The sequence below is a fragment of the Notolepis coatsorum genome, assembly GCF_963971535.1.
Source record: "Notolepis coatsorum genome assembly, chromosome: 6".
NCBI lineage: Eukaryota > Metazoa > Chordata > Actinopteri > Aulopiformes > Paralepididae > Notolepis > Notolepis coatsorum.
This window is the reverse complement of record NC_140170.1, coordinates 150,714,535-150,727,302: the sequence shown is the minus strand read 5'-3', so window position 1 is coordinate 150,727,302 and position 12,768 is coordinate 150,714,535. Positions and strand designations below refer to the sequence as shown.

The following is a 12,768-nucleotide window of genomic DNA, read 5'->3' as shown; positions in this document are numbered from 1 at the left end:
TTTTAACGTGTTCGATACAAACTGCTCTAATGATCATATCACCCACACTAGATGAATCATCTAACGTTGGCCACAGAATTATAAACGACCCCCCCCCCCCATCCGGTCAACATCAGATTATAAGTAGTAACTTCTAGAAGCACATCCATTTGAAATTTTTTATCTCGCGCCGATCGCTATCAAACTGTATACAATCATCAATATAATGCATTTAGGGCTATAAATCACGTTCTGCAGAAAGCTGCAGAAAACGATAAAAAAAAATACTTATACTTTAGACCGTATTTTAGTATGAATATGTGAATGAAAAAGTATAACGTTGCTACACCCTGAACAATAGATACTTGATGTTGAATGGGCCATAGTAATGTCAATTTAGCAATACAATTTTTAAAAAGTTATAGCCCTGCAAAGAAGGGGAACTTCTCCATAGACAAATAGAGCTGGCAGAGGATGGTATAATGATGTACATAAGCCTGGCGAAGAAAGTGTTAAGATCTTGTTTCAGGGACCCCCATTTAAGAAGACGTTTGTTAGAAACTATTTAGTGCAGAATTCCAAAACTGTCTACTGCATGTGGGGGAGATAACAGTAGATTGAAAGCTATGATTAGAGTTGTCACTCTTATGATGTCATTGGGCTAAGTTATAGTGGATTTCTGGAGACTCTTTGGAACCTCCTTGGGGATCACTGGGGCCCACTTTGAGAACCACTGATCTAAAGTGCTCTGGTTCTATCACATACGTGAGAGGGGTCTCTCTCAGCGCCCCAAGATTATCTCAAGAGAACAATTATGTCGTCTCACATTTATGTCAAGCTCATTCACCTTTCTTGCCTTTTTTAAGATGGGATTTCTGAGTCCACTCCACATACATGTGACCGTAATGGTTCTGTATTAGTATTGAAAGGTGCACGTTGCCTACATTGTCACATGGACTTCATTGCTTTCTTTTCCCCTCCCTCTCTGTAATCCTTCTGTAGCTGAAGGTCAAGGTGTCTACCGAGGTGGCCATTACCAGCATGGACCTGTCTATTGTGGATAAGGACCAGAGCATCGGCACAAAGACGACCAGGTGAGAGATGGGGCCGATGAATGAAGACCCTTTTATTTTAAAGGTCCACTTCACAGATAATTCACAGTTCATCCTATCGTTCCATTTTGAGGAGGACATGCAATAATCTGACATGTGACTTGGCAATGGGTTCCATGTCTCAAAGAGCTTGGCCATATCAGTTCCCCTGAGAAACTCAGCGGACAGCAGACCTCTAATGCAGGGGTTCCCAATGTTTTCAGGCTGCGACCCCCAAAATAACTGTCAGAGAGTCGTGGCCCCCACTATTATAGGAGGTTAAAAAAATCTAATTATTTTATTTATTTATTTTATATAAATGGAAATGTATGGTTGAAACATGCAAACGTTCAAACGCACACACAGTAATAAGCATTGGAGGCTTTTAACCAGGGCCGGACTGGGGAAATCATTCAGGCCAGGAAATATAGTGTGAAATATAGCCCCAGTCAGGCCACTTTTTAACACTTTCAGAGCCGGCCGTGTTTTCCTTTTTACCCCCTTGAATGCCCATCAACCACTTCAATGTTAGCGTTAATATCGCCTAATCTATGTGTAGGCCTGCCACGATAACACATTTTGCTGGGCGATTAATTGCCCCCAAAAATATCGCGATAAGCGATATTATTGCGACCGGTTAGAGAATTTTTTTTTTGGAGAAATTTATTTCCCAAAAGTTCTCAATTTTCTTTTAAAAATTCACTAATATAATGATAATCGCATAATAATGCAAGGACACCGTTTCAAAGTGCAATAAACTTATTTAACATTAGGGCGGCTAGGTGGTGTAGTGGGCAAGGCACTCGCCACCAGTGTGGAGACGCTAGGATTCGCGTGTTCGAATCCAGCTCTCCACATTGTTTTCAGTTTAGCTGGTCGTCCGCAGTAATACACATTGGCCGTATTACGGGGAGGGAAAACTGAAGGGTGGGGATCGAACGTTGTGAACAAGCGACTCCTACAAGTCGGTTGGTGCGCCTGCGCAGTAGAATCAGGAAGTGTCGGGGGCAGCGTGAGCCTCCCACGCGTTACTCCTCGACACTGAGAGATCGAGCTGCGCAGGTGAAAAGATGCGACTGCTGTTACCTCAAGTACCGGAGGGGACTTGTGCTATGTATGACTTAGTCCACATTGCAGCCGGCTTGTGGGAGGCAAGAAACAGCGTTCGTGACAGGGGAGGGTTGAATTGGATGATACGAAATTGGGATGGGAGAAAAATATAGAAAATGGGAGAAAAAGTGGATCAAAAAAAAAAACTTATTTAACATTGGAAGACATTTTAAATATCCTAAATAAAAAAATGCTCAGTTTGATTGTTTATTATAAAACAAACTGAAACTGGAAACAAGCCCTCTGTCTGGCTTTTTGTGTCATCCTTTTAACATGTACATGTATTATTAATGTACCTTGCGCCGCGGTACCATGTACAAAATGTTAATAAAGTGTGAGGAAAAAACTGGAAACATAATAAATAAAAAGGCAGTGAAACAATAATCAAACACCAAAATATATACTATCTCTATTGGAATGGAGACTTCAGCACAAGATAAACTAGGGATGGGCAAAAATAATCCAGATCGATTGATCACATGATGTACTCGTGGAGGAAAACGCTGTACAAAATAAACATATTTTCCGGTGTTTTGGACTTTTATTTTGAAGCCCACCGCTCCGTCTTTTCCGGTGTTTTAGAATTTTATTTTGAAGCCCACCGACCGGAGCGGAAGTATTGTTGTTATTATCCTAGCAGCCAACTTGTCTCGTCCGGTTGTGTTTTTGAGCTAATGATAAAACAAATGTTGAGATTGTTGGTGAACAACTAACTTTAGGTTAGTTTTAACGTTAGCTACTAACGTTAGATGCAGCTACTACAGGCAATCAACGATGAGGAGGAAGCGTCAAAGCCGTATATAATAGAATAGCCGTGGTGCGTAGGCACGAGAGCGCAACTCTATTACCCGTTATAATAAATGTATTCATGTTTAACTTGTCCCCGTGTCCAGTCCTTTGACCACCCGTTCATTGTAAACAATGATGCATGTAATTGTATTAACGTTATTCTGTGTTGTAGCTAGGGCTGTCTTAAATACTTCGAAGCTTCGTTCGATGGCACAAGCTTCGAACATTAAAAAAAATCGAAGTTTAAAAAAAAATAAAACTTTTTTTTTCAACACTTTTTTTTTTAGTTCGATGTGTGTGTGTGAACTACCCATCCCAGTTAGGACAGCCGAATCCCGTCCAATCTTTCGCCGTCGACTAAAGACTCACTTCTTCAACCATTATCTGAAATGATAAAAAAAAAAAAAAAAAATCTAACCGTGACTAACCTTAATCGATTTATTGCTTATCGCGGCAGGCCTAGCTATGTGTCTAATCTGCTATGTGTCTTATCTGCTATGCGTCTAATCTGCCCGTCGCTTATCAATGACTACAGTAATTTTCCAGTCAACATTGTCGAAGCGGATCGGTTAATTTCCGTTTTATAGCATTTTGAAAAGCCCTCGTTTTCACGGAAAATAAAAAGATTCTGTGATAAATGCCCTGTACTGGAATATTTTTCGGCCTATTTATTAATCGTTTTCAAAAACGCTAGATTATCGATAGTATATGTGTACGTATGCACGCTGGTGCCGCAAGCTGAACATCGATTCTCTTAGTTTCTGATCGCTCGCACAGCCAAACAGCCATATCACACATAGGGGAAAAGCTTATCTTCCTGAAAACAGGTCTGGTTATCCTAAGACTGGTAAAATAGATTCCTTACCTGAGATCAGATGGTATCCAAAAAGATTATTCCAATTCCTGATCGCCATTCCAAAAATCTATCCTTTTATTGATCCAATGCTACGTACTGTAAAGACATATTACACACTGTTCTGATGGTCCACAATGACTCCGAGCGGCTCTGGGTACATGCGTGAGAAGTAAAATGTGGATTCATCATCTGGGAGATGATAGGGGGCGCTTTTTTCACATTTGAGCGCCTGGTGGGGCTGGTTTCCCAACGGTAGACTCTGTTGATGAAATATGAATTCAGATCGCTAATAAATAAAAAAGATCACGCTAATTATCGTGCTGGGCATTCGTGTTATGTCGTGGCTGGCATTCAAAGTGTTAAGCAGGGGGTCTGGGGGTCCCCCACCAGGACATTTTTTGTTACAAAGACTTAATTTCCTGATCATAACACCACATATACATTTTTATAATTCTAACTCTTTAAATGCCAGTGTGTGTGATGGCATATATTTGCAATATATCAAATGCAAAGTAGATCTTTCTGGAGGGGATTATTACAGGCTAGCATGTGTCAATGATTAGCAACAACACTGATTTTGATGAGTTTTTATTTTTTTGTAAGGGTCCCGCCTCCACCAATCACATGTGGCTCCCTTTGTATGTGTGAGCAAAAGAGAGAGAGAGATAGTTCTCCAACAATCTTTTTATATACGTATATATATATATTTTTTTTTTTTTTGCGAAATCATCTGGCGACCGCCCCGCGGCAGCTCGGTCCCCACTTTGGGAACCACTGCTCTAATGAATTGTGACGTTATTTCCTCAACCGGAGTAGGTCCAACTCGAGGAAGGTTGAGGAAATGGTGTCTGTAGTTCACTAGAGGTCTGTATTTCACTAGAAGTCTGCAGTTCACTAGGGGTCTGTAGTTCACTGGAGGTCTGTATTTCACTGGAGGTCTGTAGTTCACTGGAGGTCTGTAGTTCACTGGAGGTCTGTAGTTCACTGGAGGTCTGCAGTAGGCTTGGGCGGTATCAGGGCTGTACACTGCGACGATCTCGTTGCAAATTGCCCCTTAATTTGGCCGTTGCGAGTTGGAAATATTATTTGGGAGCAACGTTGCGAGTTGTGATTTCAACCCTTCATTCGCATTTCACTCCTAAATTAATCCATACAAATTGGATACATTAAAAAAAAAAAAACATTAGCCTACAACCAAGGCTGTACAGTGCGCCACAATGTTGTGATGCTATGAAAGAATCTGTCTGCAATGAATGAACTTACTGCGATCACCGATAGCCTGAGTGAAAAAAAAGATTTGCGTGTGGAGTGAATCTGGGTCACGCTATATACTTGGTACTTGTAGTCTATCGTGCGATTAAAGACCATGTCCCTATCTGCGTAGTCTATACATCCAACACCAAATCCCATAATTCCTAGCAAAACGAAACTGAATGTGGCCTCTCTTCCTTTCAATATGGGCTATTGCATCGCCAAAGAAGCACCTCCTTTCAATACATTTAAGACGCAAATTTTGCTCTGCAAGAACAACTGAGTGGATATCAGTCCATCTTATGACAACCACGTCCGATGTGGAGAGATGATAAGATGATGATTGACGTGATGATGTGATGATTGATTGACGGGGACATGGACACTTTTAACGTTCACGTTCAGCCATGCATTAGGTGAGTACTAGTAGCCCACTATTAGGACGTGAAATACGGTCTATTTAAATTTATAAAATATCAACCTATCTATCTAATAATGAGACAATATGCAAATAAGATAATACTTATAATTGTCACGGTTCCCCCGTATATGAAATGAAAGTGGCTTGCAACTTTACTGCTGGTAAAATCACTGTTTATTTCTCGTTTAGCATAGTATTACATTCCACTTCTATAAACAATCAAAGTCCTACCGTAAGAGCCTCATACGGGTCAATTAAACCTTTTTGATTAGTCTTTCCTTCGAGCTAAGTTGGACTGAACATTTCACTGTCAAAAGCGCAAATGTAAATAAGGTTGCGTCGCAACACGGTTTTCAAAATAAAGGTCACATATACAAATACCTCTCAATTCTTATTAAAAAAAGTCCCGGATATACATAAACATTAATTGGCATAGATCTCTATAAACGGCCCAACACATTGATCACTTTAGGCACACACTGAAACCAGTAACATCACAAATATGACGCAGGTAATTACCCATACAAATAATAAACCTTTCATGGGGTTATTTACAATAATAATTTATTTGATTTCTAAAGCACTTTTCATTGTGAAACAAATGTATGCAGAGTTTCTTGTTCTCCTGATTAATGCAATGGTGTGTGTTGTGGTGATCTCATTCAAGGGGCACTACACAAGCACGCGCACACACACACACACACACACACACAGTTTGTTGTTTTTGTTCTATTAGTGATTTACACACTTTCTCAGTTGGTTCATTATAAAAGATACAAACCTGAAAACAAACGCACTTAAATGTTAAATAAAAGGACCACAGTAATGAGGCAGGAGGAACATATTTTTTTAATAATGGTAAAATTGTTATTTAAAAATTTGCCCCTAAAAAATATCTTTTGTCCCTAAATTTCTCATTTAGGGGCAAGTGTGCCTGTTGTGAAGGATCAGATTAAACCGAATATATATATTTATTTATGGATATATATTTAATAGTATTTGTATATCGTTTGATATCCCCTGTATATTCCTTGTACAATATGCACTGAATATCCCTTTAGTCTACTAAACAGCCCATAATAGTTTCATTCTACCATTGGACGAGAACCTGGCGCCAGCAGCCATGCCCCTTGGTTCAAGTTCAATCGTGCCGACCAACATGTCGTGGCAAGCCCGGTTCCGCGTAGGAATACGTCTGGCGAAATACGAATGGTACTATTTGTTCACAGCGCATATATATATGGCGCAAGTAAAGTAGAACTTCCTTTTTAGTCCATTAGTTCTTTACCCTCCAACTAAGTAACAGACGCGAAGCCTCACCCACGACGCACGTGTGGTGCAGTAAGGCCTACTTGGCCTCAAAATAGGCATTGAGATATCGTGTGGATTAATAGTTGAATTATCATAGTTTGGCACTATACCGTCGAGTTGGACGTATTTCTATTAAGCTAATAATAGTCTATTATGTATGGTGCATCGTTCGGTTAGAGTTATAAAGTGAGCAGTACCCCCATCGTTCCTGACGTTATCTGGAGTCTTAACCAGGCTGGGCAGACCACGTGTGGTGCTTGCATCCGAGGAGCTCCGGGCCAGGACGAGTGGACCTGTACATTGGATTACTTTACCCGGACGACGGCGAGCCTTCCACGGCTTGGATTATCTACATGCTTTGGGTGCTTTGATTATTCCATGGATAACGGCCAACACTGCTGAGTGTTGGAACTACCCCCCGGAGAGGAGTCCAGGTGAGACGGCGCTCTACCCCGAGTGAGGTCGCCTCACGTCTCTTCATCTGTGGACCGGCAGCTACCGTCCACCAGAGGGTCCAGCTGTATTCATCTGCGGACCGAGGTTCTGTGGGCATCGTGTTCAGGACTCTGAATTCTCCCAAGAAATCGTGGCCAGATGGGATACCGCCAGCGGCTCTTCTAACCCCCCCCCTACTGTCTTACAACCAGCGGGACCCCCCCCCCCCCCCCCCCTTAGTGTAACCAAGTAAACAAATCACGGAGATGGCCAGTTAGCCCGCAGCATCAGAGTGCTACTATCGTTAGCTCTCAGAATGGTAGCCAGGAGCCCGCAGCATCCTAGTACTACTAACGTTAGCTCTCAGAAATGTAGCCAGAAGCCCACAGCACCCTAGTACTAGTAACGTTAGTATTGTGTATTCAAAAACGCAACGGACTGCGACGTAACGTTTGACCGTTTATTTGCTTGCTCCACCAGAGCACAACAACACACACTCTTGTTACCATAACGCTTTACGGTATTTTCACAGCACTGTCGCAACATTACCGTAAAGTGTGAACGCCGTTGTGATCCACATACACAACAGTTAGCTCTCAGAATAGCCAGTTAGCCCGCAGCACCAGCAACAGTAAGCGTGTCTCATTTAATTTCCACCACTGAAGCGCCTGAAGCGGGGTTTCCCCTCCTCCTCCTCCTGTGTGTAGTAGTGATGTGACGATTCATCGATTTGCATCGGTGCGCCGGCATACACGTTCACGATGCGAGTGCACCGGTGGAATATGTCCGCATCGGCAAAATGTCAGGCTGAACTCGCGATGCATCTTGTTGTAGCGTCTTTGCATCGGTCAAAAACCGATGCATTCATATAATTTCCTCTCATCCACTTGTCAGCAGTGCACTGACTGCACACACACAGCAGATACTATTGCTTCGCTACTACATAAGGCGAGAGCCGGGTCACAGTTATCAACAAACAGTGGAAGTCGAGGAGACATGAATAGAATTGATCAACATGCTAACGCTAGTAGCCTCTGGCTAACGCCAGTTAGCCGTTCAGCTAACGCTAAACTAGTGTCTAACTAACTAACTAACGTGACTGCAACACCAGTACCATTAGTGAGGAGGGGGGGGGGGGGGGGTATATTGAAGACGCTTGACAACAGGGGTTCAAAGATAACTTCACATTTATTGGTTATTCGTTTCTTAATTATATCGCTTCATGCATCCATCCAGCCTGGCTCCGTGTTGTTGACATAATACGGCTAGTGGGCTACGGTCGGAAAGTATAGACGCATCCTAGTGACCTAGTGTGTGTGACATCAACTGTCGACGGCAACTCAGACGGGGAGGGGCTCTCTCTCTCTCTCTCTCTCTCTCTCTCTCTCGTGTGTTTTTAGCTAAAGTTGTATGGGGGGGTGCTAAAGGTGAGCGATAAAGTGGCAGTCAGGAGAATGAGGCTGGCAGGTCACTGCCAGAGACACCATGAGATGCCAACCAGCAAACTTGTGCTGTGGGAACCAACACACGGGCATCGATCACGAGGACGTCCCACATTAACCTACGTGGACGTACTCGGGAGAGATGCGGGAACAGAAAGCACCGGCGAGCTAGCCAGATGCATGGAGGATCGGGATGACTGGAAGCACCGATGGAGGGCCCGTCCGAGGACGACCTAGATAGATAGAAAAGACAGTTTATGCAAAAGTCTTCTTAGGCACCCAAGAGTTTTTATATAAATTGTCTTACAGTAGATTATTTTATTTTTAATAATAATATAAGCTGCATATAAGGAATACAACCAAATCCTCTGTCATACCATAAAATTGTATCATTATTTTGCATCGTGTTGAATCGCATCGTATCGCCCCGAACCGCATTATGGTGAATCAAATCGTATCGTATCTCAACAGGGGGTGAATCGTATCGCATCGCATCGCCCGGTGCTTCAAATGTATCGTTAATGTATCGTATCGTTGGCACCGTATCGAGATGCGCATCGCATCGGCCTCAGTGAGGAGATGCACATCCCTAGTGTGTAGAAGACAACCAGCTCTGCGGCTCGCTCCACTAGTGAGGACTGGTCTCGCCCTCTGCTAGCGCGTGTGTGCACTACAACAAACCACTGTCAAAACTCTGTTTCAGTGTAATATAAACTGAAATGCATCTGTGATTTTGACGGTATTGATTTTCAATACCGTCGGGATTTCAAAATACCCTGGTATACCGTCATACCGCCCAAGCCTAGTCTGCAGTTCACTGGAGGTCTGTAGTTCACTGGAGGTCTGTAGTTCATTGGAGGTCTGCAGTTCATTGGAGGTCTGTAGTTCACTGGAGGTCTTTAGTTCACTGGAGGTCTGCAGTTCACTGGAGGTCTGCAGGTCATTAGGGGTCTGCTCTTAGCCGGGTGACGACACTCCAGGGGTTCTTTTTTTACCTTTATTTTACCAGGTAGTCCTTTTAGATCAAAGATCTCTTTTTCGAGCAAGACCTGACCTTTAAAGTGGAGATGAAGCAGTGAGCAATGTGATCCTAGTTTGTTTGTTGTGTACCTTGTGTAAGACAGGGTTCTATAATCAAATGTGAAATCTATCTTATTTGTCTGAAAAATATAATATAATATCCCTGTTTTCAACATGGGCGCCGCCATTTTGTTGCTGACGTCATGGCTGACGTCATGCCGGGGGTTGGGTGTATACACTCTGGTTAGCTGCCTATATTGAATGGGTCAGTCAGCAAATAAAATGTTGCCTACAAAACAACGGGACCGCGGTGGTTCTGTTTGTATTGCTCCTGGCTGTTCAAACTAATTTTACCATGTGAGAGAGAGGAAAGTTGGTTAATTTCCACAAACTACCAGTGAAAAAAACAGTGTTGTTGACATGTTGGCTCGGGCTGGCTGCACTCAGGCGGCGCGACCAGCCTGTTGGACAGGGAAGGAGGATCTGCAGCGAACACTTCATTGCCTCGGATTATGTTGTTGGGGTGGGATGTTTGTCCAGAAGACCACTAATCAGCTGAAGCCGGACGCGGTTCCCTCGGTCTTCGACAGACAGACCGGCGTTAGCTCTCGGGAGCGATCGCTAGCTAGTTGGCACCAGCCGGGGCCCGGCGTTAGCTCTAGTTAGCGTTAGCAACCGGAGCGTCGCTGAGCATTCAGCCGGCTGGCTACCTAGACCCACTTCAACCAGCGTCGGTTGCTAACGCTAACTAGCTAGCGAGAGCTAACGCCGGGCCCCGGCTGGTGCCAACTAGCTAGCGATCGCTCCCGAGAGCTAACGCCGGTCTGTCTGTCGAAGACCGAGGGAACCGCGTCCGGCTTCAGCTGATTAGTGGTCTTCTGGACAAACATCCCACCCCAACAACATAATCCGAGGCAATGAAGTGTTCTCTGCAGATCCTCCTTCCCTGTCCAACAGGCTGGTCGCGCCGCCTGAGTGCAGCCAGCCCGAGCCAACATGTCAACAACACTGTTTTTTTCACTGGTAGTTTGTGGAAATTAACCAACTTTCCTCTCTCTCACATGGTAAAATTAGTTTGAACAGCCAGGAGCAATACAAACAGAACCACCGCGGTCCCGTTGTTTTGTAGGCAACATTTTATTTGCTGACTGACCCATTCAATATAGGCAGCTAACCAGAGTGTATACACCCAACCCACGGTATGACGTCAGCAACAAAATGGCCGCGCCCATAATGCTAAATGCTTCAGAAATGTACACAACAAATCGTTTTTTCTTAGAAACTGCTTATTTTTATAACGTGACTTCTTCTGTGGCTTATCTAAATACTAATGTGATGCTATGAATATGTATTTATCGCACTGCTTCATTTCCACTTTAACGTCCGATTATCGCATGTCATCCTCGCAACAGGATGGTAGGATTCAGGTAAGTAAATGTTCTAATATGTGTTTTTAATCATGTAGGGTGGATTATCCCTCTAAATCCAAGACCTCCTTCATCGCAGACAGCCACCAGAACTTTGCCATGGCTTTCCAGTTGGTTGATATCAACACCGGAGTCGAACTTACCCCCCATCAGGTTAATTAATAGTTAACATGTTTACATTCCAAATTCAAATTAATAGTAGTCTAAATGTGTTCCAGCAATGATTAATATTTATTTGTGCAAAGCAAGGGGCACAGTATATTGTACCTCTACGATACCCATTATTCTCAAGCTATCCTTTGCCCATTTTCAGACTTTTGTCAGGTTGCACAATCAGAAAACCGGCCAAGAAGTCGTGTTTGTGGCTGAGCCCGACAGCAAGAAACTTTACAAGTTCGAGTTGGACATGGCGGAGAGGAAATCTGAGTTCAACACCATGTCCGGCACTTATTCCCTCCACCTCATCGTCGGAGACGCTACCCTGGAGAACCCCGTCCTGTGGAACGTGGTGAGTGTTGTGACATCGAATAAGAGTCAATGTAACTTAGTGAGAAATCTGTGAGTTGTTTTCTTCTAAAGCGCATCTCTTTTCAAGGCCGATGTGATTCTGAAGTTCCTTGACGAGGAGGCCCCTGCGATCATTCAGCCAAAGACGCTTTACGTGCCCAAACCAGAGATCCAGGTAACACACCTTTATTCCTCAGTTATATATCTGATCTGCTGCATCGTTTGCATCAGTGTAGAACAAGTTGCGTTAAGATGACTAGTAGTTGCACTCATTTGTAAGGAAGATTAAAGTCTTTTTCTGGTCTGCATCCTCTTAGCAGTTGTTTGTATTGAGCCGTGCTCTTCAATCTGTTAATAAAGTTCAATCATTCAAACCATCCGCCCTTTTGATCGGCTGTAATCTGTCTGCAGAGTAACAATTAGAATTCCTTCCTATTGTCATTGCTTTCAGTTTCAAATATACTAGGATGGCAAATTATACAAGAACAAATGGCAATAAATGTAAGAATAGTATATATAAAAAAAGAAAAGGTGTGCAGGTTTCATTAACTCATTCCCCGCCAACAACGATTATACTCGTTATTGGGCGCTATCCTTTGAACGCCAACAACGAGTATACTAGTTATTTGATCGTTTAAATTTTTTCCTCTTTTAATATTCTATTCAATGTCAGGGACCCGTATGTTGCCGTTATAAGGCATACTGCGACCCCAAGGGTGCAGTACCGGCCAGACCCTCCCAGGTGGCAGTATCGAGAGTGCAGTAAACCCTGTTCCAGACCCTGTGTTACACTCAAATGTCTCCGGGTGCAGTGTTCTGGGTTGGGCGAGTCGAGTGGTTGTCCGATTGCATTGAAGCGTGTCAAATGCCCCCGATCCATATGTTGTGGTGGGTTATGTCATGGACCAGATGGAGATCAGATGGACCAGATGGCGATCAAACAATTGGAATATTATTTTTGGAATACTCCCGATCACAGGTAAGGAACATCTGACGTCAATTCTAGCTTGATCGTGCAATGTTTTTATACCGATCCAGCTGATCAGCGTTTTTAGTGTTCAATACGAATGTCGTTACTGGCAATCAAAGAATCAGAAACGACCCCCCCCCCTCCCCCTTTCATGCATTC

At 43.4% G+C, this 12,768-nt stretch overlaps 1 protein-coding gene across 1 annotated transcript in view; it reads left to right on the top strand.

Annotated features, from left to right (window-relative positions):
- The window catches only part of rpn2 (ribophorin II), a 38,046-nt gene that overhangs the window by 14,011 nt on the left and 11,267 nt on the right, over window positions 1-12,768 (top strand). The window contains exons 10-13 of the mRNA XM_084316074.1: window positions 982-1,073; window positions 11,171-11,285; window positions 11,446-11,640; window positions 11,728-11,814. Of these exons, the coding sequence (XP_084172200.1) occupies window positions 982-1,073; window positions 11,171-11,285; window positions 11,446-11,640; window positions 11,728-11,814 (489 nt within the window). The remainder of the gene's footprint in view (window positions 1-981; window positions 1,074-11,170; window positions 11,286-11,445; window positions 11,641-11,727; window positions 11,815-12,768) is intronic.